The 27,917-nt window shown below is 41.2% G+C and overlaps 1 protein-coding gene across 1 annotated transcript in view; it reads right to left on the bottom strand.

Moving 5' to 3' along the window:
* Nucleotides 1–27,917, bottom strand: part of ldlrad3 (low density lipoprotein receptor class A domain containing 3) — a 70,789-nt gene that overhangs the window by 27,522 nt on the left and 15,350 nt on the right. The window contains exons 3-5 of the mRNA XM_068723774.1: nt 17,981–18,127; nt 8,285–8,410; nt 6,942–7,076 (exon numbers count right to left, since the gene is read on the bottom strand). Of these exons, the coding sequence (XP_068579875.1) occupies nt 6,942–7,076; nt 8,285–8,410; nt 17,981–18,127 (408 nt within the window). The remainder of the gene's footprint in view (nt 1–6,941; nt 7,077–8,284; nt 8,411–17,980; nt 18,128–27,917) is intronic.

Below are 27,917 nucleotides of genomic sequence, written 5' to 3'. Positions count from 1 at the left end.
TGCGTTGGCTCTGATAAACTGGCACTATTACATTCCACTCCCACACCTCAGTCTACTGCCATTATATTCACCTACGCCATTTCATGCTCCCTCCCACACCTTTCTCTCTCCGCCAGCATTCTGAGTGCTTCTGACGAAGGGCATGAACAGACCACCATCTCAGCGTCACACACATCTCTACCACAAAAATTGAAAATGGATTAACTTGTCATTTTAATCTATAGCACCTGAATTATTTGGGCACAAAGTCTGACAGGAAGACTTGGCTGTGTGAAAAACTATTAGCAAGCTAAAAGGATATCAAAAGTGAATACATACTGAGGGACTTTTAATCACCATGACATTCTTTATTCTTTCTATATCTGACTGACACTATATATTAATGTCTAGTTTACTGGCGACGCTAATGGAGAGGCAGGAGTTACGGCTGGTTGTGAGCAGACGGTCACTGTATATACAGCTCCGTCTGAATTACTAGTGTTTATTGGCCCAGTAAATGGCAGGGCTGTGAAGTGAGGTTGTTGAATACATAGTGCTTATGCAAAACTGCAGATAGTGCTAGTGGATCTATCAAGTAGTTCTTACACAGCCTTAGGAGGATGTAACAAATAGAAAGCTGCAGATTACTCTCTGTGGGAGGGGAGCATCCCTGGAGTTTAAAATGAAAGATTTGACTTCTCGGAGAGCAGTGCTCCATACATAAACCAGAAGGTTAAAACTATTTGCTGTACTGTTGGTGAATAGAGAGCGTTTGAGGCTATGTGGCGATGGTGGACAAAATTAAGCTTATGGTCATATTAATGTTGTAGTTAGACAGACATTGTTACAATAAGCCAAATTCCCTTGACAATCGCTGTGAAACAAGTAATTCCCGCAGACAGGCTTATCAAAATGTACAAAATAACCTGGCAAGTTTAATTACACACAGTCATGTTCCCCAAACATTTTTGCTGACACTTCATTTTGCAGATCTTGGACGTTGTTTACTGCGTGGTGTAATTTTCCTCAAACCAATCAGGGTCAAGGGTGATGTTGTCTGCCAATGTTTTGACAGTTTACTCATGTAGCAGACTAATGTTAATTGTCAGCTTGCTGCCCAACATCTCTCTGACTGACAGTTCTCTGAGGACCTCGAGGCCAATGATTACTTTGATGGGGTCAATGCCAAAAAAAGAAAAAGTTGAACAAAATGTGTGGTGGCAGTTATTCTCCCAAAATCTGCACACTATCCAGTGCACATTGAAGCGGTGTGTAAGCAAATGCCTACCCTTGGGTGTGCTTCTGTCGTTGTAAGAGTGATGCAAGAAAGCATTCAGCAGACAAGACTATACATAATTTTGTTTATAATGCATTGTAATTTAAATCATATGTAAATGGGTGTATCCTGCAAACAATGTAAATGCATTCCAAGATGTGTCCTGAATGTAAAAATTGCTAAACCATTGTGGTCTGCAGAAGTGATGTTGCACCTTCTGTTCAAAGAAGAAGCCTAATTGACGTTTTGATGTTTTCAAAGTACTTGTGAGCCGCAGGCGGTGCAGTCTTCACGGGTTTAAGGATTTTGTTGCCTTTTATTTCTCCAATTATTGCACTGATATTAAAGCAAATATCTAGAGTCTAGAGGAGACGCAGCAGTGAAAGCATACGTCTTCCTCATGTGATGTTGAGAAGCTACAATGCATTGTGAAACTGAAAGCAGGATTGGAGATCCTTATTGTCACAAATTCACACACACACACGCACACACACACGCACGCACACACGCACACACGCACACACACACACACGCACGCACGCACGCACGCACGCACGCACGCACTCACACACACACGCACGCACACACGCACGCACGCACACACACATGCACACACACACACACACACACACGCACACACACACACACACACACACACACACACAGTTTTTATGCACAGGAGCATTAAATAATTTATACATACAAGTGTGTTGTCCACTGAAAGAACAGATGCACATTGAAACATATGCACACACACGACCAAAACAAACACATATGATGCTTGTGACTACACAAAGCACACCGTATCTTCCACAACACACAAAGTCATTGGGGAGCTTTTGATGCCCTCGGTTCCTACCTTCACACCACCTACACTTCACCTCACTCTGTTCCCTTTCCTCTCTCAAAACAACGTCAGATGAGAAAAAGGCTCAGATGAAGCTTCTTTGAGACAGAGGAGATTTGAGGATTAATCGCTCTCACACTCTCCCACAGTCACCACACCATCTGATTCTCTTTTGTCTACTTGTGTTAATTAATGTGTAATGAGAGACGCTGATGTGTGCATTTTAAATCAATTAATTTTCTTAAATGACTCTAAGGGGATGCTCAGACACTTTAAAAAAAAGCTTCAACTTCTGTGCTCGTCACATTTATAGCGAGTCTTTAAACTTAATGGTCCTGCGACCTTCAGGAAGTTTCTTCTGGAGGTTGCAGTTATTTTTTGGAATTAAATATGCAGAACAATCACTGTCAGATTGTGCTGTGTGTGTGCGTGTGTGTGTGCGTGTGCGTGTGTGTGCGTGTGCGTGTGTGTGTGCTCATGCTTCTTTGGATATGCAGAGTGGCTCTCTTGTTCGCAGTGAGGGCTCCCCCAGCATCTGGCTAAATCCTGTGAGCCTCGCGGCGGTGTTTCAACAACAATTCGTTGCAGGGGCAAACATGCGCTCCATCACTGCGCTCTCTATCCCCTGCTTTGAGCAGCCCAGCAGACCAGGGAGAGCAACGAGAAGCTCAGCTTTGCAAAACTTGCTTTCATGTCATTTCTGTCTCCAGAGTTACATTGCTCGGCCTCGGGGCTCGTCTTGAGATGGATGCTCTCATCCTTCTCGGCTAATCGCTTCCCCTCGCTCAGTTCTATTCAAATCCCGCCTTTCTCTAGCAAATCACCTGACTCTCTTTGCTTGCCTCCATATTCCTGCCCATTGCTATTTATTGCTCCTCGTGACTCCTTTTCTGCTTCACTATATTATGTTTATGTGTATTTCCTTTCCTTTATCTCTTTTATCGGTTACAGGCTCCCCATCCCAACTCTTCTATCTCACTGTGCGATGATTGCACCAATGCATTTATAGAAGATTGTGTATTGTTACATTGCACTGTTTGCCACTTTGCCACCTCTCTGCTATTTCAAAAATCAATCACCCATCAAATAAAACGATAAAAGTGGCTCTGTGCTGCTGTTTGTGTCTAACTGTGCCAAATTGTTAGAAATCACTCTGATGGGAAATAAAAGCACTGGAGGCAAAACAAGCTAAGAGGACGGTGCTGCTTCTGTAGATCTAATTATCCGACACCTCTAAGGCAGGCTAACCAAATGCTACGTTATGTATGCCGTGATGATCTGTCCACTGGCAGGATGCACCCTGATCTCTCACTAGGCCATTCAAATCAAGGAGCCAAATGTGGAGACACTGAAGCAAGTAATTATGGGTAAGCAGGAGGAAGAGGAGTTGAACAGAGGAAGAGGTACAGGGCAGGGGAGAAAGTGAGGAAGGAGATGCTGTGCTCAGGTGGCTTGGAACGGATATTGTATGCCTTATCTGTCACCTGCAGGTCTCTGCTTGCTTATTATAAAGAGAGGCAAAGTCAGAGCAGAAGGATAGGTGAGTGAGTGTGTGTGTGTGTGTGTGTGTGTGTGAGTGAGTGAGTTCATACAGGAAAGAACTGCAGAGAGTCAAACCACAGTGATGCCTTCACTCCCTCCAAAGTGTAGAAGCTGATGATAAAAAATAAATAAAGGAACAAAACACAAAGAAAAGCTGCTCTTCCTTGATGTGTTCTGAAGGTTACAACAACACGGAGCTCACAACTTCTCAATACTTTTGTTGCAAAACTTTGCAAATAAGCGGGAGAACATTTGGGTCACTTGCTCTCCTTCAATACAAATTAATACCATAAAATGTGTGCTGAAAAGGAGTCTTTGGGAATATAACAACAGTGCCAAACACACTCTGGCACCGGTACATTTCTGTGAAAGCCTAATTGAAAACATGCACACTACTTTGCTGGATAGCTGAAAAATAAAAATCAGGCATTTCTTTGACAAGAAAATTATATAACTTAGACACCTTAAAACATTTTAGAAATGGAGGCAGTCTGTGAAACCTCTCAGTCGACCATAGAAGGACTACTTTAATGAAATTGCTGCTGGGCAGAACACTTTCTTTCTGTTGGAAATGGAGTATAATAATTGTTCTCAGGACTGACACAATAATATATCATAAAGCACTCCATAGATCTTCACTGAGCCCCCACTGAGGTGTATGAACATCGTATATTATTTATCTGAGTGTAATTGATTGAAAATGTAACCTGCCAGATAATTATTACTGAATGTTTTGTTTACCCTGATGTTTTTATTATGTATAACATAAGCAAACATTTCTCAAAAGAATCCCATATTAGGTTTTCTGCAAACAGCGAGCTGTTCATAAAGCATCCAACACAAGACTCCGCTGTGAGACTTAATGCCTCAGACGGCATAACAACACACATACATTCTGCCAGCTGGAGTTGCAATTGTTCACTTGTCAATGGGGAAATGGAGTTCAGTGGACACAGATATCAATCAATATTTCTGCATTACTATACAGCTCTATTCAGCATTCTGCGGCTCTGCATTGAATGGAGCCTGAGAAGGATGACAGCTTGATGATGAATGGACTCTTTCTTTTGTTCTCTCTTTGCAAACTAATGCAGTAATACAAAATAAATTCAAAAAAACTTACTCAGCTTCACTAATCAGGTAACAAAAACAGAAGATTCATTAATGTTAGCTTATCAAATTTAGATTTGTGGGGTAATAATACATTAGCGGGCTAAATTATAAGGAGCAGAATAATTATCTGCTGGGACCATTATCCGATCTGTAGTTTGTCAATAGTGTCAGATCAGAGCTATTTTTCACAGCCGAGGAAAGCAATAAACAGTTTTATTTCATTTTAGAGGAATAAATGGTGTTGAAAAGTTTCACCAGGATTTACTGTGTTCATATTCTGAAGTCTAATGTGGGACTGCCGCAGAGCTCCTTCCCCGTTTTGCCTCTTGAGTTTCGATCAACTTTCCGCTGACTTCGCCAAATCTCAGCATTGGTAATAATATTACTGCCTTGTGGGCTATAGATACCGACAGTTTTTTTTTTACCCCGCACTTAGCCTGTTTTGTCATTTCTGAAAGAGTAAATCAGTGTGACAGCAACACCTACACAGAAGGATAGGGATGCACAAGACTTTCTTTACAGAAGCAAAAACACTGACAGCGTGGTCCACATTTGGTTGCTCGGGGTTCTATGCACATCAGGGCTGCTGGTAGAAATCACGTCGCCTTGCCAGTGGAAACACAGCTGAAGTGTTGACAGACGCTGACTGGTGTGCCATAGTGGCAGCATGAAGTGAAGCTGCCAGTGAAATAACTACGACAGGCCAGATGTAACGCAAGTAGTTCCTGCCAGTGAATGAGACACTCTATACCAGAGGACATCAGACCCACTGTCAGGGATGACAACACTGTTTTTTGAGTTACAATGCAAAGTCGGCACAATGTCATCTATACCATTAGATTTCACAACGTTACACTAATGATGCAATGGTGTGTTTTAGTGTGTCAAACAGGCGTAGAAAGGAATGTTCACAGCAGCAAACATCTTCAGCAGAAAGTTAAATCCGTCAGTGGCTTTGCTGTATCTTTATGAATAGACTGCATAAACCATTCGCTAAGGGCTGGTTTCACAAATATCAGACGATGTGACATATTGAGTGACAGAATCTTCCAATTCCTTTATCATCATTTTATACAGTTTAATAGAAAATATAGTGGTTACAACCCAGTCCCATCTGTTAATTGTTCATGCTTATGTTGTTGTTGTGGATGCATATATATATATATATATATATAGGTTATTATTTGAACACTTCCCCTTTTAACTTTGAAAAAAAATTTCATAATTGATGTCTCTGCCGCCATTTCTTACACAATGAATCTAGGCTTCGAGTGCGTTTTTTACACTATATTCAAAATTCCCCAGGGACAGTGACAGGTGATTGTTTGTACGTTGATACTTTTTTGAAGACATTCTTACAGTCACTCCTTAAATTCGCAATTTTTACAATTTGTGTTCCCCCTCAAAAAGTGTAGTTTATCTTAGAGATAATAAACATAGACATCAATACACATATTGTCACTTTTTGTAGTACATATGGTCCCTCCATCTGGAATAATGAAGTAAACAAACTCTAATTGATGGCTAAATCTTCACATTCTGTGCACAAATTATGAATCTATATTCAATTGACTAGTGTGTATTGTTAAACCACATGCCTTCACACTGACTGACACTAGCTCTCTATGAAGTGAAACAGTCATAGCATATATTTTTACATGTAGGTGAGGTAAAACTGTTTCATATTTTCTAATTTGTTACTCATTACATACATAATCTATTTTGATATTTTTGCATGCATTTTAGCATCCTATACTTTGATCCTGCTTAACTTTTATATCTAATAAGTATATCCTGCTAATTAAAAAAACCCTACTTCACATGTTCTGGTTGTGGCTTTATGACTGAATTTGCTGTATCCTTTCACAATTTGCTGCTGCAGCAGTAACAATGTGCTCATAGCAGTTATTCAAGTTTCTCAGTATCGCCTCTTGTTGGCTTCTATGTTTTGAATTTTGGTGAAATGTGCCAGTTGACCAATCAAACAATTAACAAAGACAGTTTGTGTGAGTTAAAGGCTTAAAAGAGAGATCAGGAACATCTCTGATCTGCTACAATTCACAATCTAAATCATCCTCCACCTCAGTCTGGCTGTGTCGGATTCCCAGTGCCTGAACAGATGTTCCATTCCCTCTTTCTTTTCAGCACACATCACCATTTCATGCATTTGGGTTAATGACTTACCTGCTGTAGTTAGGCAGAGCTCTTCGTCGCTGTTGTCCTGACAGTTGTCCTGACCGTTACACAAGAAGCTGCGGTCTACACAGTGGCCATTTCGACACTTGAAGCGAGCCTCCGAGCACACTAATGGGTTGCCTGCTGTGGTTGAGACAGAGCAGAGGTCAAGGGTGAAAGTGAGAGGTTTCAAAGTTGCCTGAGAACTGTGTGAGTGACTTTGAGAAACAAACTTCACAGCATAAACAACATATTTAAAAGCAAATTGAATTATGATTCTGTAGTGGAGCAATTTGTGAGAAGTTGTGTAGTGTACTTCCCATCCCATCTACAACACTTTGATTTGATTCAATTTAAGAGAAAAACATGGGTTTTACATTCTCATGGGGATTTTTGGAGCTGAAGTAAAACCTTAAAAACAGTGTGAGTTACAGTAGTAGATCATTTGATCTGGGGAGTCTGATAAAAATCGAACTGAAAAAAAACAACAAAATCCTGCCCAGCACTATCACTTCCTTTTATGTTCTGGTCTTTAGATTCTGCGAAATGAGGCAGATTTATCTTGTGAGAAGATCCAGACAATTACACAGTGGTGACGCAGTGTGTGCTGGGAGCGTGGAGCAAAGCTCCATTTAAATGGCTAGATTAGATTTGTGAGCGTGGTGCCCTGCAGGCGAGGAACACTGCCTCTGACAATGGTGAGTGATTGGCTTGATGCACGCTCCCCACTGGGAAGGCAGGGATGGGGTCAGGTGAGGACAAAGCAATATGCCTGATAACACACACTATACCTGGACCCTGGTGTTCCTCTTGTCCATCATTTCAATTCAATATGTGTAATAAGCTTTCTAAAAGGCAAAGCTAGACCCAAGGGTGCAGACTCGGAAGTTACAAGTGATGCAAACACATAAAGATGACTCAAACTTGATTGTAAATGTAATAGAATTTGCTACATTTCCCACTCATACCTTGTAACTACCATTATTATCTCTTAGAGAATCACATTCTTCTGAAACATTTCAAAAAAGTATGAGCAATATCGATCTGGCATTACAAAACCTAAAGCCCGACAAAAGTAGCACGGTTTAAAAAAATTAATTCTAGTGACAATCTCTGACCACACCTGTCCCCATCATCATGTCCCCATGAAAAAATATCTTTGCTTTTAAAACTGAATCATCCACCAAAGACAGAGGCTGGGATGTTAGTTTGTAAGCAAGGTCTTCACATTGTTTTTGTTCATAGTGAAACAGAATGAACCGTGTCCTTGCTCAGATTTTGGAGCAGATCATGACTCATGGCATGATTAGACAGATTGCTATTATTAGAATTAGTTGTCATGCGAGACTCACTGCAGTTCTCCTCGTCACTTCCGTCGGGACAGTCACTGAAGCCGTTACAGCGGAAGCGTCCGATGATGCAATGGACACCGTTACCGCAGGCGAAGAATGTAGGGGCACACTTTGACTTGACCTTAGCTAAAGACAGATGTAGGGTTGGGGGAAGTGGTGGAAAGAAAAACAATGGATTAGTAAATGTGATGATCCAGCACTACATTATGTTTTATGATGAGAATTAACCTTGGCCTTGATGTACGAAGGAAGTGAGGCTATGGTTTATTATGTTTTTATGACAATTAAATAACAGACACAACTGCAAGTTCTAAAATGAAAACAGCAAACCATTAAACCATAACCCATTGTACAAAGTTCAAACAGTCAAACAGCTGCTTTGTTATGGAGACCAATAACGCAGCTCTTTTTTTTGTTGCGTAATGCTTATCTTCATGTTCTCTGAAGTATGACAAGTAAAGGGTAAGATTCTGAGCACAAAGTAATGATAAGAGAAGAAAACAAGTTAATGACAAAGACAAAGAGAGCAAATCGTGTGGGAGAGTGTTTGAATGGATTATGCCATTGATCAGCCTAAGCAGGCCAACGGTGTTATCGCCCAGGACAGGCCTGACTGAGACTGAGTGACGAGCCTGCAGAACATCAATGCCTGGCATCCTGCGTTTAGCACTAGCCCCTAGTTTTAACTCAAACACATTGATCTTCCCTGGCAGAAGGAGAAAAACAAGATTGCAGGTAGATTCAGAAAAAGACATCAGCAAATAAAAGACCTCGCTTTAGCTTAATCACTGTGACGTTAGAATTGTAAAGCTCGAAGGCAACTAAAAAGAGATATTCAAAAGGCATTGCACTCCAGTCATCAATATATACAGTCTATAATAATGACCTACATCTGTGTGAAATACAGTATCATCTCTCAGACCTCGGCTTCTCTACTCTGGCTCATGCAATATTCCCTTCCAGTGTATTATAATACAAAAGCTTAAACTTTGTGTGAAAGCTACTCCTGTTGTAATTGTACCTATTGGAGACTAAGGATGCACCAATACTGATACTGATATTAAATATCAGTGACAAATGGGGCCAATCTAGTCAATAAATTCTATGTTTATATACTATATACTGTACGTAATATACTGGAATTTTAATTGCAGTTTTGACCAATTTGTTGCTGCATTAAAAAGGTTTACACTTGAATTGTAATTGCTGTTAAATTTTACAATTACACGATTATACAATGTATTATTTTGACAATAAAGAACAATACAGCTTATTTATGTTTATGTATTTATTTGTTACATTTAGTTTGAAAAGGTTAGAAAATTATTGTTTAGGTCAAGCCTTACACATAAAAGAATGATCCCTGTCACTTCCACGCAGTGAGGTTATTAATTTAACACTGGTTTAGGATCAGTACTTGGTATCAGCCGATACCCAAAACTCAGGTACTCTATCGTATCGGGACTAAAGAAGTGGGATCGGTGCATCCCTATTGGAGACAGAGAAAGCAAAAGCTACCAATTACAGCAGAGACATTAGTATGATACTAGTTAAATAAGAATAGAAGTTAATGCCAGTGAGGGAACAGCATTATATACATCTTAAACATTACAGAACAACAAATGGATGCAGCAGCCCACACACTCAAACACACAGGGAGGGGGAGGGGGAGGAGGAGGGGGCATGCTAGACATCTCAAGCAAGCCACCAAACAGTCTGTTTTTTCCTCTCTGCCGAATACAACGGGTGGAATTGGCCTGCTCTTAGGCTGGCATTGTGCCGTCTCAAATGCCAGGGGCGCACATTTTTTCCCTCTACAATGTATTGTGGTCGGCTGATTTATGAGCTCTTTCAAGCTGCAGCGATTATGTGTAGCGGGGGGGGGGGGGCTAGGCATAACAACTACGAGGGTTTGGAGCGCCCGTCTCCAGGATGAAATGTAATCCGCTGAACGCAGGAGGAAGCTGGGATAGCGCCCGATCTCTGTGTCTGTAGTCTGGGAAGCCTTTGTTTACCTGGGCAGCAGAGCCCCTAACCACCCAAAGCTCATATTGCATGGTATATCCCATTCATTAGAGTCCAGGGAGAAAAACAGTCATGGCTTTGAGCTGCAGAAACACATAAAAGAAAAGATACAAAAACATGCAGCTGTGGAGGGGCAAATTGAAATTTGTCTGGCAACAAACACAGGCAATATCATAATACTAATAACAACAAATCTCTATTTCTATTTATTCCTGTTGTGAAAACCAGAGGAAACATGTTCTGCTCTGGAAATATAAAGTGTCCTTATAACATTTCTCTTCTCTGCATGCACAACAATCCTGACTGCTCTTCTTTATTTGCTTGGCAGGCTTGGCTAGAAGGACAGCTCTGTTATTGCTCTGAGAATCCTCATTCAACCCCCCCCCCCCCCCCCCCCCACCCGAATCCTCATTACCACTTTTACTCTGACCCAGTGTTTGTGTTCCAAATTAGCTCAAAAGTCACGCGAAGGGCAAGCTTATGAAGGGAAAGTCGTGGGTGGGAGAGACAGCACTGGTCGGAAGCATAGCAATAATACGCTTAGCTGTATTCTGGGAATGTGTGGCCCTTTATAGCCTGAGCCGAGCACTTTTCAGAGGAAGAAGAGGAAAAATTAATTAGAATGAGCAAGTGTGGAAGAAACTGTAAAAATAACAACCTTCCTTTGATGATCCTTGATGAAGGTTTCCTGTTTTACTCCAGGTCTGGGACTTCGAATTCAGGTAATGCTGATTGATTTTAGCACCTCTGCCTTACTCTGCAACCTATGACGATCCAGTGGACCCAGTCTTGATCCCTTCTGTCAACACTCTGTTTTTAGGTTTGAACCGCATTAGTCCCTTGCCAACTGTTCTTTCTCTTCTCTGAGCCTTTAGTTGTTTACGAAAAGCAGGCAGAGTATTGGGTGACTTCCAAACTTAGTTCCAGTGTTTGGCTGAGCAGCACAAATGAAAACGAATGGTAAGCAGTCAAGCTCGATTACTTGAGGTTTGCACTGTAACTAGCAGAAAAACATGGTTGGATCACACAGAAACGCACAGTTGGAGGACACACAAACAAAGGCGCTAGAACATATACATAAATATACCCCCCCCCCCTTTGTCTCTCTGTTTTACAGTCTCCTGCACAATTACAAGCCCCCACACACACACTACACTGAGGTGCTTATTTTGACATCTGCCAAACATTTCTTCTGCAATGCTGCACTGTACTTTTCTTGTTTTAATTTCATAGGTTTAAACTCAAATGTTTCTATCTTAAGTAAAAAACAAAATTCAAATCCAGACCATCATGTGATAATCGAAAATGAAATTTGAAAGAGAATGCCACCGTTTGTCTCTTCTTCACAGTCTGTATCTCCCCCGTGGCTTCGGCATTCATGTCAGCCTGAATCTGACGGCATAACTCCTGTTGCAGACACACTGCTTTGCTCTTCCCCAAATATGCACCTCTATGCCCTTCTCTCCACACTTCTCCCCTTTTCTCCCTCTCCTCAACTCCCCAGAGAACAGAATAACTTGTTCGGCACAGGCAGGCTTGGTCGTGATGGGCATGCATGATTGACAAAGCAAGGGGAAAGATGGGAGGAAGAGGCTAACGCGAAAGAAAACAGCACGAGTGAAGTGAGTGGAGGAGAATAGAGGCTGCGAAAGAGTGGAGACAGCTGACGGCTTGAAAGGTTTTTCTGACCTTGTTGAGGTTTCTTCGGGGAGGAAATCAATAGGTAATGGAGTCAGGGTGTAAGCAAGAAGGGCAAGGGTAGTTTCAGTCTAGAGGGCTTGGGGATCAGAATAATCATTCGGTACGTTTCACTGTCTAGGCCCTACGCGTTAGTTGTCCAATACAATAACCTCCTGTGTCCACGCACTGCAACATTATAGAGCCGCCTTCATCTCAAAGGTGATGAGGAAGCAAGTGCGGCTCGTGTACCATACAGCGGGCGCATGTTCAAAATATCAGTAATACTTTAGCAACTCCCTATAAAAGAGGCGGAAGGAAAGGCAAGGGCACACAGTGAGAAAGCAGCGAGTGAGATCTGCCAGATAATGACCCTGCTGCAATATTCATCGTAGAAAGAAACATGCCGCTTTGTTTTAACTAGTAGTGCCCAACACTGTATCGTAAAATGACAAGGCCACAGTTTTTAGTCCTTTGAAAATTGCGAAGCAATCATTTTGCCTAATTTGTGACTAACGATCTGAGAAGGATAGCATTCAATCTAGAAGAGCAAACTAGAGGAAAATAGACACCAAGAGACAGAATCAGACAAAGAGACTGTATGTAAGACGCTTATCAATATTTCATCCCTGTTCCTTGGTATTAATTACAGCAGCTCATTGATCAGTCAGGCATTAAGCACATGGGGATGCACCAGACTCCGTCCCATTAAACCTCCCTCTGCTTTCCTAACCTTCCCTGCTATTAGTGCACCACATTCTAATCATTTCCTTCTTTCTCTTTTTTTTTTTTTTTCCGGGCTGGGCTCAAACAACGCATGCAAACCCAGACACGCTCCAGTTTAAGTCTTCCGATCCCACCCGCTTTTCTTCTTCCACCGTGTCCTCCCAAATGAACACACCCACACAGACACACATGCAAACACACTCTCAGAGCAAAGAATACCGAAAATACAACGAAGCAGAGCGTGAACGGAAGAACAAAAACATAATCTGTCAGCAGTATATGGCTTTTTGTGTTCAAGTCATTGGTAATTTTTGTGTGTGTTGATTTTCATTTTTCTATGAAAATAATCACACACTCCTAATCTTAGCCAACAACGTGGTGGGTTTGAGCGTTAGTCTCAATATCTAAATCATAACCAATCTGTCTCAGGAGTCTTTTTAGCTATTTCCACCCCTGGTGTCGAGGAAAACTTTGTTGTTGATAAGCATTTAGCAGCTCTTTTGAGCTCGATATCTCGTGGGCATTTTGGGGAGGTCAGTACACAGAAAAACAAAAAGCACCATTGATGTTGCTCCAGGCTTTGGCTGTGTTATGACTGCAGAAAGCAAGAATATGATAATATTCCAGCAATCCACTGAAATTAATTCATTTTTCTCCTAAATGTTGTGAAGAGCTAACAGAATCAATAAACAGTGCATCGGGCAATGAAAGCTCCATATGGTTATATCCCTCATTGTTATGAAGTATTAATAGACTTCTAAACTAACTGACAAAACATCAGCCCCCTTGTGTGTGGGCCTCCAATTTGCTGTCCTTCCTGTGTGTCTCCCAGCCCAGAGGTGAGAGTCCCTCCCTACTACTGTATATGGGACTCATACAATTGACAAATAGGTCATGTTGCAGCAAATGTTCTTGAATAAAGTACGTTTGCTTTGTGAAATAGGACACAGGTTTAATATGTCTATGATTGGTGATTTCCCCTTCATAAATAGATTTTTTTACATACGTAACTTTTGCTGACCAGCACCACTGTGGCCACAAGAGACACTTACAGAATTATAGTACATGCTAAAAATGTGTAGTTCAAGTAAAGAGGAGTCGTCAAGTCAGCCAACTGACTCTGCAATTTCAGTTACGCAGCAATAGTCATCTGAAGTGTGCCAACATTGGATGCCGTTAGCTGCTGGTTATACCAGACCAATAAGCCTGATGCAGTAAAAACCCTACAGTGCATTGAATAGAGCAATGGTTCATTTTATTGCTGATCAATTCAGCGAGTCATTTGAGGAGGAAGATTGTGCTATTTCTTCTTGCAAAAGTTATCCAGTCCTGCTTTGAAGCCTGAATGGCTAGAATGATCCAATTATTTGAAAAAAGTCAGAAAAACAAAAACTAATTTGTGTCGAAGAAAACTGTTTTTGAATCTCACCCAGCCTATTTACCATCATGTGACGCATCAGATTTATCTTGCGACCCCCTAAAACTTTCCTTTACATTTTGAGCAGAATATGAGGAGATGAGCAGCCCTATCCATGTGGTTGACGTGCTCTGATCTTTGATCTTTCAGAGTCACTGGCCCTGCTGATGAACCATCTAGCTAAAAGCATGGAGAAAGTCAGTGAGTGTAACATTCTGCATACATGAATCCCTCCACACAGAGAGGCCACGTCCTCTGCCTGCAGGACCAGTTAAGAACACAACATTTCTTTGAAATGTCTTTCTCCGTCTTTTCTCCCAACTGCATTTCTGCCCCCCCGTCTTTGATTCCCCTCTTCTTGCTTCATACATCATGTCCACTCACCGTTTCAGCCCCACTACACATCTGTCCTCGCTCGCCTGCTCATGCCCTGCCCAGGCAAGGGCAAAGAGGCTAATCCTGGCTCTGAGGCCCAGTAAGCTCAGTCAGCTCTCCTCCTTCTCTCTTCTGTCAGGATCCATTTCGTCTAACACTCTCCCAGGCTGTCGTTATGGACACCGGGGAGCAGGGTGCTACTTTTGACCTCTTTGTGTGAGGAATTAGTCAGCAGCCTGTCTCTGAATCATAGCTTGAAAAACACTCAGATCTGCCAAAACATATACATACAAGCACACCCGCGTGAAGCAGATGTTCAGTATTGGAGATACTGTAAAAACTACTGATGTTGTTTCATCTTAAATTCAAGTATGTGGTATAAAGCAGGGGTTACAACAAAAACAATTGGACTTGATTAAAATGATCTGTAGGGGGGTCCTGGTCTCACACAGTAGGACAGTAATACAATAAGCTGCATCTTAAATGCAATAAACTCAGGCTGCAGATATTGCATCTTCTCTCAGCCCCAGACTGTTATTTAAGAGCAAGCAAAAGGTATTTACATGACTCAAGTTGACCCTTGTGCTAGAGGGTACCGGAAGAACAAACAAACAAGAGAGGAGCAGCAGGGCTCGGGAGGAAGGGAGAAGGCTGTCTTTGCTAAGTGAATAAACATTCCCCTGACCATTAGAGAGACAATTCCTGGCCTATGAGGCGTAGCAGACTGTGACACAAACAACTACAACAAGTAAATAAATGACAGAGACGAGCAAATGCAGACCTGATTTTCATGATTGTATTCTGAGCTTCCTCACCCACTGATAGCACTGGAATAAAATATCGTCATATCAACAAAAAAGGCAGAACAAAGTTTATTTCTGCCGGTGAAAAATGAAACTCTGCCAGACAGTGTCATCGTTAGTTCATGCGTGGTTGTCCGCTCTTGCGAAGCATTTCTGTACCGATTGGACCGATATAATCCCAGCATATGCAAGTGAGTGTGCTTTGCAAAACTGTGTTCAAGTTTACTAATTTGATACAGATTCAAAAGAAAATTGATCTTTCCATGCTCCTCCAAATAATTTGCAAGTCCAAATGGATTTGTTCTCCTTTGTGTTTCCCCTTTAGCTACATAGTTTCCAAAATCCTCATTAATGAGACACCAGGGATATGTCACCACATATGACCTTTACCTCAGGCTCTGCATAAGTATTCATCGGATCAGTGATACCCACATCAGCACAATCTGCTGGATAGGCAGTGTGTGCTTACAGGGGATGTACTCTCTGACTCCAACCGTCTTCTGGTGCAAAAGTGTTAAAAATAGAGACCGGTCCTGGAGCAAAATATGCACCAGACAATTAGGTATAGCTATAGGTTCACACAATCATAAAGTTATTTTGTGAGTGTGTGTGTGTGTGTGTGCGTGTATGAATATATATATTTGTATATAGTTCATAGTCACTTAAAATTGACTAATTAAAGGAGAAAAGTGGTCAAAAAAGCTACAAACATCAACGTTGACGTACAATTGTATGCCACCTGCTCATATTACAGATGGGAGGAATTCAATCCTGTGGTGGAATGAAAAGGACAGTGGCCAGACATTATTAGATACGTTTTTTAGTATTTTGTGAAGAATATGCATTTAAAAAAAAACCTTGTCTTCCAAGTTAGCAAATGTACCATCTCCCTCTGTTAAATATGTGTGTGTGTGTGTGTTTGTTTTCTTAGAGGGGGGTGTCTAATTATAATTGCTCTTGCAGAGAATCCAGTACTGCAGTCTCAAAGCTTGCAGGCATTGTGCTCTCCTCAGATAATAGACATCCAGACAGAGCTCCTGCTCTATCCACCATAATGAGTCCTCCTCTCAACTTCCTCTCCTTCGCTTACTCCCTTGTCTTCCCCTCCCTCCCGCCTGTCTGTCTGACCCTGCAGAGCCCCTAATGGAGCTGGAGGTTTGTCTGGGGAGTTTTGTGAAGCAGTCGCCGGAGATATCGACTGACAAGTAGCCATCTATTTGAGGATAATAAGGCCTACTTATGCCAGGGCAGATAATGTAGATGTCGACAACACACACAAATAGTCCTCTGACAACCGGTGAGGCAGGCTGAGTGTGATGCTTTATGATAACTCGCTTTTATCTTCACCAGTATAGCATGTAGTGTCAGCAACAGACACAAAAGTATTGCTTGTCTGAGGGTTCAAAGTGAAAGTACTCAATGTGAATTTGAGTGTAACAAACTGAAACACAAATTGCGTGAATAGATAAAACAGGAGCACTTAATGTATCTCATTCTGATGCTGTTAGCCTCAATGCATCGGAGTAGAATTTTTCCATGTCTGACAGTTGCTGACAGTTTAAGGCCATTGAATGATGACAATCTTGGGGACAGGACCCATTCATCTCAGTAGTGCATGACGTATTTTAAGCTACAGGGATGTCAACAGTAAAGGTGTACTAAATTACAGTATATAGTCTAGGACACCTCTTGAAATGTCCCTATATATATGTAACTTCAAATGACCAAGGCATTACAAACTAAAAGATTGATTACTGCAATGTTTAACTATGCGGGCTGAGTCTGTGTGTGTGCCGGCAACCAATGGGACACAACTTTGTCAAGAGTAGTCTGCCTGTTCCCTGAGCTGCCAACAACAGAGACAGTAAGAGGAATGACGGATGGAGGAAAAAAGATGAAAATGAAGTGACAGAATAGAGGACAAACCACATGTGATTTCTTTTTGAGCAGGGAAAAAAAGCAGGGTAAAAATAAAAACTCTGCAAGAAGATGATTATCCTTTTCTAATTGGAAACAAGCCTCTGTGAAGCAAATTACAAGCCATGCAGAAGCCAAAAATCATCAGATGAGATAAGGCGCAGATAGGGATAGGGAGTGTGAGACAGTTAAAGAGATGAATATATGAGGAGATGGGGGTTTCCACACAGTGTGGCGGGGCCTCTGAGTCAATCTCCATCAGCAGTCTCATCTTTGTGTGGAGCTCTGGCTGAGACGGGAGGGGGAAGAGGAGGAGCAGCAGACCAGAGAGATCAAAGCTAACTAAAAGTGAGGATCAAAACGGAACTATTACTGTAGCCTTACAGTAGAATTATGCATGCGCTACTACTCCTGCGCACAGAAGTAATCGGCCTTTGCTTTGATGGTATTAGGTTTTGCGCTGGTGCTAAACTGGGGCCGTGGGTCTAACAGGGAGCAGGACGGGTGCACGCTGTGAGGGAGAGGGAAGGATTGAGGAAGACAGTTAATTTAAATTGGCAGAGAATTAGGTTTATATGGTCTTTATGGCTCTATGGGTGGGGATGGGAGAAGGTTGGATAGCGAGAAGAGTTCAGGAATTGAGATTTTGGTGTGACTCTAAATAGGCTATCTGGCTTTTTTGCTTTAAAGGCACATAAGGGCTGTAAAAAAAAAAATGTAAAAAGGATTTGATAATGGAGTCTTAACTGGACTTACGGCAGCCTTTCTCGTCGCTCTTGTCAAAGCAGTCGGGAAATCCGTCACACTGCCACCCACCTGGGACACACTTCCCATCTCCACACATGAAGTTTCCAGGGATGTTGCACTCCGTGGTGAAGTTATTCCCTGGGAGAAGCTGGCTCTCTGGTTGATAAACAAATAGAATGACACAGGAAAAGAAAGAAAGAGAACTGATTATTACGATCGCACACCACGAAGAAATTAAACAGGTGGAGAGATATTGCATCCCAGCGATATGCATCGACACAGTCAAAATGGGAGACCGTTATTATCTCCATTCTCTAAAGATAGAAACACAATAAAGGCAGTGTCTCTCTTTATAAAGCTATATCAATCTGCTTGTAAATAAACAGAGGGCGATCTCATGAATACAAAAGCAGAGGTGAACATTCAGTGTGAACAGTATTGTGTGCGTAAGAGTCAAGCTTAGTGCTATAGGCAGTATCATAATCAGGCAGATAAGGAAACACCAAAGAACAATCACATACAAACAAACAAAGACAACATGGAGCCTATGTCTTGGACACACACACACACACACACACACACACACACACACACACACACACACACACAGACCAGAAATAAAAGCATTCAGCAGCATGTGCCCCGAGCTCGTTCCGGCCATTTAGTTGACGCAGTGCAGCTGTGGTATAATGGGGCTGGAATGTGAAACATGGTCTTTTGGCGGAGGTTTGACACTATGCGGTGAACGGTTTAGCTCGTAAACAAAACTATAGGGCGGTAATGAGGAGCTCCGGACAGACCGGGGAACGCTTTCATGCTGCAGTGCTGAAACTGGGTTCAGCTGGTATGGGCCACTTCATTACACTAGAGAGCGGGAGGCAAGAGGTGTGGAGCCTCGGGCCTCAAGTGACGGTGTGGTTAACCTGGCTCACAATGTGTGTCTCTCTGACTTACACGACTCTGACTGAGAAGAACAGTGATGTAAAAATGATTTTTCTTTTAAAAAGGTGCTACATGGTTACATTGATATTATCATTACTAAGTGACCATTCAAACATGTCATATTTCATAATGTTCAAAGAGATTAAATACGTCATACTATAGTGCTGTTTAAAGAAAAGATGCAGCCTCTGTTCTTTCTTTATTTCTAAATAAGTCAGATAAATGAATTCACTGTGTGTTTGTTTTCTCTATCTAATCAATACAGAGACACATTCTCGACGAGGCAGTACACATTACTGAGGGATCCATTGTACTACGGTACAAATAGAAAGCTTTGACATTTCAGTGCTTGTGAATTCATAACCAGAGCTCTCAGGTTCACAGCTAGTTGATATTCACTTAGTAGCTACTTCCCAGAGTACAGCTGAGTAACGGACACATAGAAATCAACCGCTCTTACATCATCACTCTCCTGCTGCTCTTTTTACCGCAGCAGATTGTGGAAACCATAGATAGATCCTCTCATGAGACAACACGGCCCTTCTGATCCTCTGTCGGGATGATGCAAACCCTCTTTTGTCTTTTGCAATATACAGAAGGGGAAGTGATGGATAAAGAGCAAAGGCTCCTGTAATTTACGATGACCGGAAAGCATTCCAACTATCATTTAGCATTGGTGGGAGGCCTCACCAAATGTAACTGTCGGTGAATACATGCAATGAAAATTCTTGTACCTATTAGTGATTACTGCCTTCACAAAATGAAAGACACCTGTGTGTCACCGTGTGGTGTAATATTTCAGTGAATAGAACAAATCCCAATGGTGCTGCAGACAGTACATTTACTACGGTGAGCCTCACAACCAGGCATCCCGGTAGGCGTGAAAACAACCAAATGTAAAGTTTGTTGTTGTCTATCTGAGAAAACGCCACCATATTCACACAGTCTCCACTGGCTCGTCCCCTCCTGTCCTCGTTTGTTCGGCTCTTTGTGACAAAGTGACCTACACACAGAGACGCACTCTTTGGAGAGAAATAGAGGGAGAGGAACTACACAGCAATGTTGGACACCTTTAATTAGTTCTATCTGAGTTGTTCTTCATAACGTAGCCAAAATGTTACTTTCTTACACTTATTGTTATTTTCCATTCAAACCCACTCGGAACAAGTGTAGGAGGGAGCCATGCAAAAAAGACTTCAAGGAGCTGATGGTTCGAGAGGCATCAGGCTAATTGGAGAGTTGCTTTGATAGCGCGAGCGTGAAAGAGAGAGAGAGAGGACTGTATGTGATGTGTTGTGTGTGTTTGAGGGACGGCCAAAAAGAGTGAAGGTTGTGAGTTGCTCTTTTGGTGGCCTCAACACATCTTATTGCTATAGCCCTGTCATTCTATTGATAGAGTACCGTTGAAGTAAGTGTGGCTACACAGCTCATTAGAGACTGCTCTATGTGCTTGTTAACAGTAATAATGACACGCTGCAGTTCTCTGTGGGCAGTGCAACGCTCCCACGGTCACCTGGACAACTTGAATGGACGCGACAGCAACTCACTCATTCATCCTCTGTGCTTTTAACTACTATGTTGTGGATATCTTGGGACATTATGCACAGTTGCACACCACTGCTGTGTGCATCTGTGGTCACACCGTGGGTGAGTGAGGGAGAACTGGAGGAGATAAGGCCGGGATGACTCTGGACGTGTACGTATCTTGCTGGGGGAAGCGTAGAGCAATTACTCAGGGTAAATATTGACTCTACTATCCTTGCCTCTGCACACCCATCCTCTGCCTCCCACCCTCCACCCTGTTTGTGTCCACTAAGGCCCTATTTAGACTGTTAAATCATAGAGCGTGGAATCTTTCCTGCTTCAGTTGGATACTTTTTTATAATTAGCATTTACATTTGCGCTACTTCCAGGAAGTTTCACTGGTGCACACCGGCTGACATTCTTCCCTCTCCATCTTTTTGCTCAGCTATACTTGCTGGAGTATATAGTGCACCTCTGTTACCTCAATTGTAATTTGTGACAAAAAGAACTCCAAGCATAAACATGAGTCTAATTTCCCAGTGGTTCTGGATAATACTAAAATCACATTTTAAATTCCTTTGAATATTTCTAAAGGCAATATCATCCCTAATGCAATCTCTTCTCATCCCCTGTTGAAGTGACATGCATTATGAGCACTACTGCAGTGCTTTTAAATAATATATTCAGAACATAAGGCCACTAATAAAAGCAAACATTTTTTTTTACACACAATTTAAAAATCCCCTCCGGTTCTAACGAGTGAAGCCAAAGTGGAAGTGTCTTAAAACTTGCATTCTCACTACTGACCAGCGGGGGGGCGACTCCTCTGGTGGCAAAAAGAAGTTGGATTGTATGGACGTCTATGAGAAAATGACTCTTAACTTCTCACTTGATTTATTATCTCAGTAAACATTGTTCTCAATTGCTAGTGTCAAGTCTTCTTCAATGGCAAATGGCAAAATCGCCAAACTCAAGGCTTCAAAACGGCAGTCCACAAAACAACGGGTGATGTCACGATGACTACGTCCACTTCTCATAAACAGTCTAAGGCTCATACGTTATTCTGCACAGTGGAGGTAAAACATCCGAAAGAAGAAATATAAAGTAAAACACATTGTTGAAGGTAACCTGAGCAGTTTTTGAGCACTAGTAGTGCAATGCTCATACCAGAGGGATTTGATTGTTCATGCACACACATGTCAAGACATTCTCAACAGTCAGTCGTGGTAATGCACAAGTAATGTGGTTAAATGCTCGCAAAGTCAAGGAGATTGCGAGCAAGTAAACAATCCAGGATTTAAAACTTTTTTTGGGGGGGGTTTTGCAAATGTTCAACATGTTTGTCAGGTGAGTAACACTGAAAACATTACTTTGTTTAAATTAAAACTTTTAATCCACCTTTAATCAAAACAGGAATTTCTGGGTTAAAGCGAGGAATACATCCTTCCTCAATCAACATTAAAATAAAATAGAAAGAATTTGGGGGAAATGTTGTGGATGTGTCTGGTTCTTTATATCTAAGTATCTCCTAAGTATATGATTTTGACATGTTTTTTAAAAGGTGATTACTTTTTGCACAATTGGAAAGATCTACATACCCACAATCTCTTAATCTCTTAAATTATTCAATATCTTTGACCACTGTCGCCCATTTGAACAAGCAAAAATCAAGTCAGTGCATAGATGGCACCATGGTTTTCCATGGGTGCACTTCATACAGAACGATGCTGGAAATTGCAGCCTGGAGACTTCAGTACACCCTTAGCAATTCTCTGAATATGCAACACGGACTACAGTCCAGCCACCCACATGAATATTTTCACACCAAATGTCAGCATGCCACCCAACACTGGACAGCTAATTTGGTAGCAATATCTATATTACTCTTAAAAAAGCCTATTAATAATTTAGTAAACCTTTAAGCATATGGATGGCTTCCTTTATAAGATTCTTCAGGGTATGTCTGGACATAATTGCTGCTATAATACTCAACAGGGAAACAAAGAAACAGTAAAGTGTGCTGGGGTGGAACCAAAAAAGAAAAGGAGAAGTAAAGCGGAGCAGATGGGAGGTAAAGATACAGCTGGACAAGTATGGAAGAAAGAGGAGCAAAATAAAAAGAAACAGAGAGGTGGACAGTAACATAATTTTCTTCCTTCAGATTCCCAGTAATAGCCTCCCTATTCCCTGTGCTCTACGCATGAAAGGTCAGTGACATAAATCTATATCTGAGATGACTATTGGCTTAGCTGTTACTGCTTTAACCCCATCTTCCTCAGCAGGCTGAGATATCTAACCTGCATTGATCAGCCCTGGGTCAAAGGTTGAGCCTCGAATTGAAACAGCACCAGAAAATTGATTGAGTTGCCTTTCCAAGCTACGGTAGAATTGAAAGTAATGCCGAGGCTAGAGGAGAAGTATCGCAAAAAAATATATAGATGGGAGTTTCTCTCCAAAAGGACAAACAAAGCTTTTGTCCTCACAGAAATAGTCCCACATTCTCATCAGCTTTCTGTCCTCAATAATACAAAAATCACATTACAGCCTGATAATGTCAATGCAAACGTGAATGGTAATGTCTGCTTGTGTTGGAGGATGAGGAGAAATATGGCCTAGCTCTGAACAAAAACTAGCCTTTTCAGGTTCAAGGATAGAAACTTATTGTTCAATTGCACACCACTCGTAATGGGCTGGCTATACAAGCAGGCTCTGAGGCGCAGCGGGGGTGGAGGTGGTTTGGTTGTCATTGTGTGTGTGTGTGTGTGTGTGTGTGTGTGTGTGAGTGAGTGGAAGAGAGAGAGCGAGAGAAAAAGAGTCTCCATCCTGTTCCTTCAGCTCACTGAAGCGTCCAGTATAAATAAGCGCAAGTGTAAAGAACCTGGTCTGCATCAATTAAAGACACCCTACGGACAGACAGACACAGGCAGCACAGCATAAGCACGGAGCAACAGAGCAAGCAAGGCATTAATGGGGAGAGATGGAGAAAAGGGCAGTCATGCATGAAAAAAGACAGTAAAACCCGAATAATATTGGCAACATATAGCTGTTCAGACTTTTTCAACCTCTAAAAGCCATACGGAAACTGTTTTATGTGAATCTGTGTATTAGAGAGGAAGGGGCCACAGGCTTCATCATCTGCTACGTAGTTACTGTATGTGTGGTGGACACAGTGATGGCCATGACAATGCTTAATGAGCAACGGAGACAAAGACCCATAGTTTTAATCTTTAACTTAACTGTAAAGTGAGGAGAATACAGCTCTTAAGAGAGCCTACATTTCACAACAACAAACGCATGCCATGCACACTCATATCAGTCAATAACCAAATCCCCATAAAATCCACAACAGAGTGTAAATACCCAATGAGAAAATACAACACAGCGGCAGATTATGGATGCAATTAGGCTTTAGAAAAAGAGCAAAATCAAAAGTCCTCAAGCAGATCTCAAGCCCTAGATAATAACATTTGAACACTCACATTAATAAAATGTGACGCATCCTCATGAAAAACCAAAATATTCAAATCAAAAGCTTTTTTTTTGTACTTTTATTTCCAGACACGTGAGTTTTTGATGAAGAAAATGGATGTATGCTTTTTAAATAAAACCCAGAATTCTGAATAAATGTCCCTTAACCACCAATATGTTTCTGAAATGCATTAGTGATCAGTAGCTAATCCTAAAACTTCAAGATGAACTTGCGATTAACACAATGGTTTTCTCTAATTTTCTGCATATATAAAAATAATAATCCACTAAAATCTACCATAAAGCTACATTTATTTACAATAGGACAAATGCTTTGATTTGTCAAGAATGCAAAATGCTGCATCGTATTTCAGGCCGTTCTGTGTACGTCGACGTGGTGGTGGGACTGGTACCCTCAATATGTAGGCCATAGCTTTTACTGCAGCGTCTAATGCGTAGCATACTCCAAAAATAAGACTTCCCCACAAGAGAAAATCAGACAAGGGGTTGATGTGAGTCAGACTTTTCTGCCAGAGCCTCTGTTGTTCCCTGAGTAGAGGATTGTGAATGTGAGAGGCCAGACGGTTGACATCTTCCCTGCTCCATATACTTCTGATTAGCGGTGCAACGGATCATAAAAGTCACGGTTCGGATCGTATCGCGGATCAGAGTCAAGGATCGGATCAGCACAAAAGAAAAAAGGGAGCAAATATAACTTTTAGAGATCCCTGATCACGATACTAATTGATGATCACTGATGATCCATATTGGCAGATACAGATCCCTTTGTTGTTTGGTTATAGCAGCTGGTCTACAAGGCTTCAGGCTTTTTTTTGCCACCATCCCAAAAATCATTTCAACCACTCTGAAGTCAAACCATCAAAAAAAAATTAAAATGTTATCCTTTTACTTTGTTAAAGTAATGTATAGTGTTTTTCATAAAAGGCACACAATTCAAATGATTAGGAAATAAAAGATTGTATTTTCATTGATTAAAACAAATCTTTGTAGTTTTAATGATGTATTATAAGCCGCTTGAGGTAGTGAACAGCTTTCTAATATTTATTTATTTAGTTGTGAAATCTTCTCAAGTTCCTCACCGACACTACATTTTACGAGATTACATGTGAGCACATCAAGACAACGTTATAATTTAACTTCACTCAATACTCATTTTCACCGACCAGAGCCTGAACACATCATAATGTAACTAATTGTTTAATTGTCAATTTCAACACGGATTGGTTGTTTACAATGTAACATTATCAGAGATTATCGGTGAACAGAAAGCATAAATGACATGTCCTGATCGCATATTTTACTGAATATTGGCGGATGTCAGTAAAACTTTATTTCACACTGAGATGGTTACGGTAAACTGTGTAATTAATCCGTGGTTCACCTGTGTGCCGAACCGTGAGGGGGATCCGTTACACCACTACTACTGATATCAACATGACTACATGAACCGAGCACCAACCACAACTTCATCCTTAAAACATTTTTGTACATTTGAATTGTACAACTTGTGGAAAATGAGAAAGTAAAGAGAAGTCAGGACAGCTGGTGACAAATATGCAAAATTTGATATGGTGGTTGATATGATATGGAAATAGAAATGCTCCCAATCTGGTATACAGCACCTGTTGGCCTCTTCATTTGTAGAACATTTTTCTACTACAGATTTAGTTTATGAAGTATGGCTGGGCAATATATCAATATTATATTGATATTGTGATATTCTAATATGGCATACATGTTGTCTTTTCATGGTTTTAAAGGCTGCATTACGGTCCAGTTATGTCATTTTCTGAACTTACCAGACTGTTCTATTATTTGCCTTTACCCACTTAGTCATTATATTCACATTACTGATGATTATTTATCAAAAAACTCATTGAGTGACTATTTTGTGCAACAATGATCAACCCTACAATATTGTCCCACTGTCAAGGTATTTGGTAAAAAACATATTGTTTTCTTTATAGCCCAGCCCACTTTCCAATGCACTGATACAATGTATCACAATAAACAAATGCAATGCTATTTCCTCCTCTCTGTTTCTGTCCCGCGTTATCACTGGCTTTAAATTAAGCAGGAGCACACTCCTCTTCTGTTTTTGACACGCAGAAGACATTTTATTTTTATTGGTGTACCATGCATTTGAATATCACCAAAGAGAGCTATAGACAGAGCGGAGGAGGCATACTGAGCAACAAAGTTAAACAGTAGCAGCGTGGTGGCTGCTGAAGAGATACAAACAAAAATACTGCTTATGAATCCTCCTCTGTCACTTAAGTCAGCAGTGCAGCAATATTATACTTTTCCCCATTGCACATAACACTTAAATATTCATATCACAAAACAGCACTGTGCTTTCTGAGCCACGCACACATTTGTCTGCGCAACTAATGACGTGGAAATGTCAGTACACATGTGCCAATATCCTGAGGAAACAGACGTTGATAAAAAGAGCGACTTTCTAAACCCACCCACCCGTCTGGCTGAAATTAATGCGAAAACACAATCACAGACCTCCTGCAACACACATGCTTAGAATTCAAAGTTAAACATGGTGCACCGCTGCGCATGGAAGCATCTCCATATTTGCATAAGCAATGATTTTGGAATGTTTGAAAAGTACGAAGAAGTTGATGTACTTTCAATCCATTACAGTAGTGTATTGAACATAATATTATGTATGAAAATGCCAAGTAGATAGGTTGGTCCCTTCTCCGTGTTAAGTCCAAGTGTAAAAAGAAGAAAATAAGACTTGTTCGACTTCACTATCCTGGGAGAAGGAATTACAGTCCAAGGACGTCCCAAAAACCACACACTGTCAAACTAAATCTAATAAGGCTTTTGGCACCGATCTCACAAGGAGAGAGTGGTTTGTTCTCAACAGGATTGGCCAAAGCACTGGTCAGTTCTCACAGGTGGGGCATAAGCCCAATCCCCCAGGGTGCATCTGAAGAGCAACAAACAATGGACCACAAGCTTGTCCTCTCAGCTAAAGCAGGATTAGTCACCATCCATGCGGCACGATAACGAGGCAATTGTTTGTCTTTGGGACTTAGCTTTTGCGGTATAATGAAATAAGGACTGTGGCTCTCAAGGCAGAAAGTCAGAGTAAATTCCTCAAGGAAGGAGGACACAATATGAGCCTTCTCCAGCATCTAGTTATATATCGTTTGTTGTTTGTATTGTAATCAAAAGAAGGCAGAAAAAGACACATGAAATGTTATATAAACTTCCAACCAACTAGCATGACATTTTATAATTTTTCCTTTGTATGCAACATAAATGACAAACATGTACAGTATTAGGGCTGTGCAAAAATATTGACATAGTTTACTATCGCAAACTGATTTAAAATATCCTTTGAAATCCCTGTGTGTCAAACAACCTCCTCCTCCGCTCCTGTAACGCTAGATGTCACTGTCTATTTCCTATAAGCTAAGGCCAGTGACCCCCCCGGCCTGTCACATGACCCGGCCAAAATCCCCCCTGCAGAGAGAGTAGCCCTGATGTGCGATGTTAGACGACTAGACCGGCGAGTGGAATGTTACGTTTACATCGCACCGCAGCACGAAGCCGTACAGGCAGTAACATCGCAGAGTTACACAATAAGAAAAGAATACATGAAGTTATTTTCAAATGAAATGTTTTTCAGTAAAATATAGATTTCAGTGATACAATGAGAATACAAGCTGCACATTATTTTCATATCATTTTTTATGGCAAGTGCATTTTACTTAAGTGTGACTATGTGCAATACAAATACCTTTTGAGTAGTTTTGATGTAATTTGTCCACTGAGTTATCAATATTTGATGTACGTATTAGATCAAGTGGTAACAGCAAGTTCATTTCCAGCTCTATTTTTACATTTTCAGAAAGAAAAGGGTTAGTATTGCAATATATGGCAATTTGTTTCGTATCGCAGTATATCGCATCGTGACATGTGTATCGCGATACGTATTGTATCGTAAGGTGTTTGCCAATACACAGCC

This window comes from Cebidichthys violaceus, unplaced genomic scaffold (assembly GCF_023349555.1).
Source record: "Cebidichthys violaceus isolate CVI_PGR_0920_01 unplaced genomic scaffold, fCebVio1.0.p SCAF_3, whole genome shotgun sequence".
Lineage (NCBI taxonomy): Eukaryota > Metazoa > Chordata > Actinopteri > Perciformes > Stichaeidae > Cebidichthys > Cebidichthys violaceus.
The sequence above is the reverse complement of the archived record's forward strand: the minus strand, read 5'-3'. Positions and strand labels throughout refer to the sequence as shown.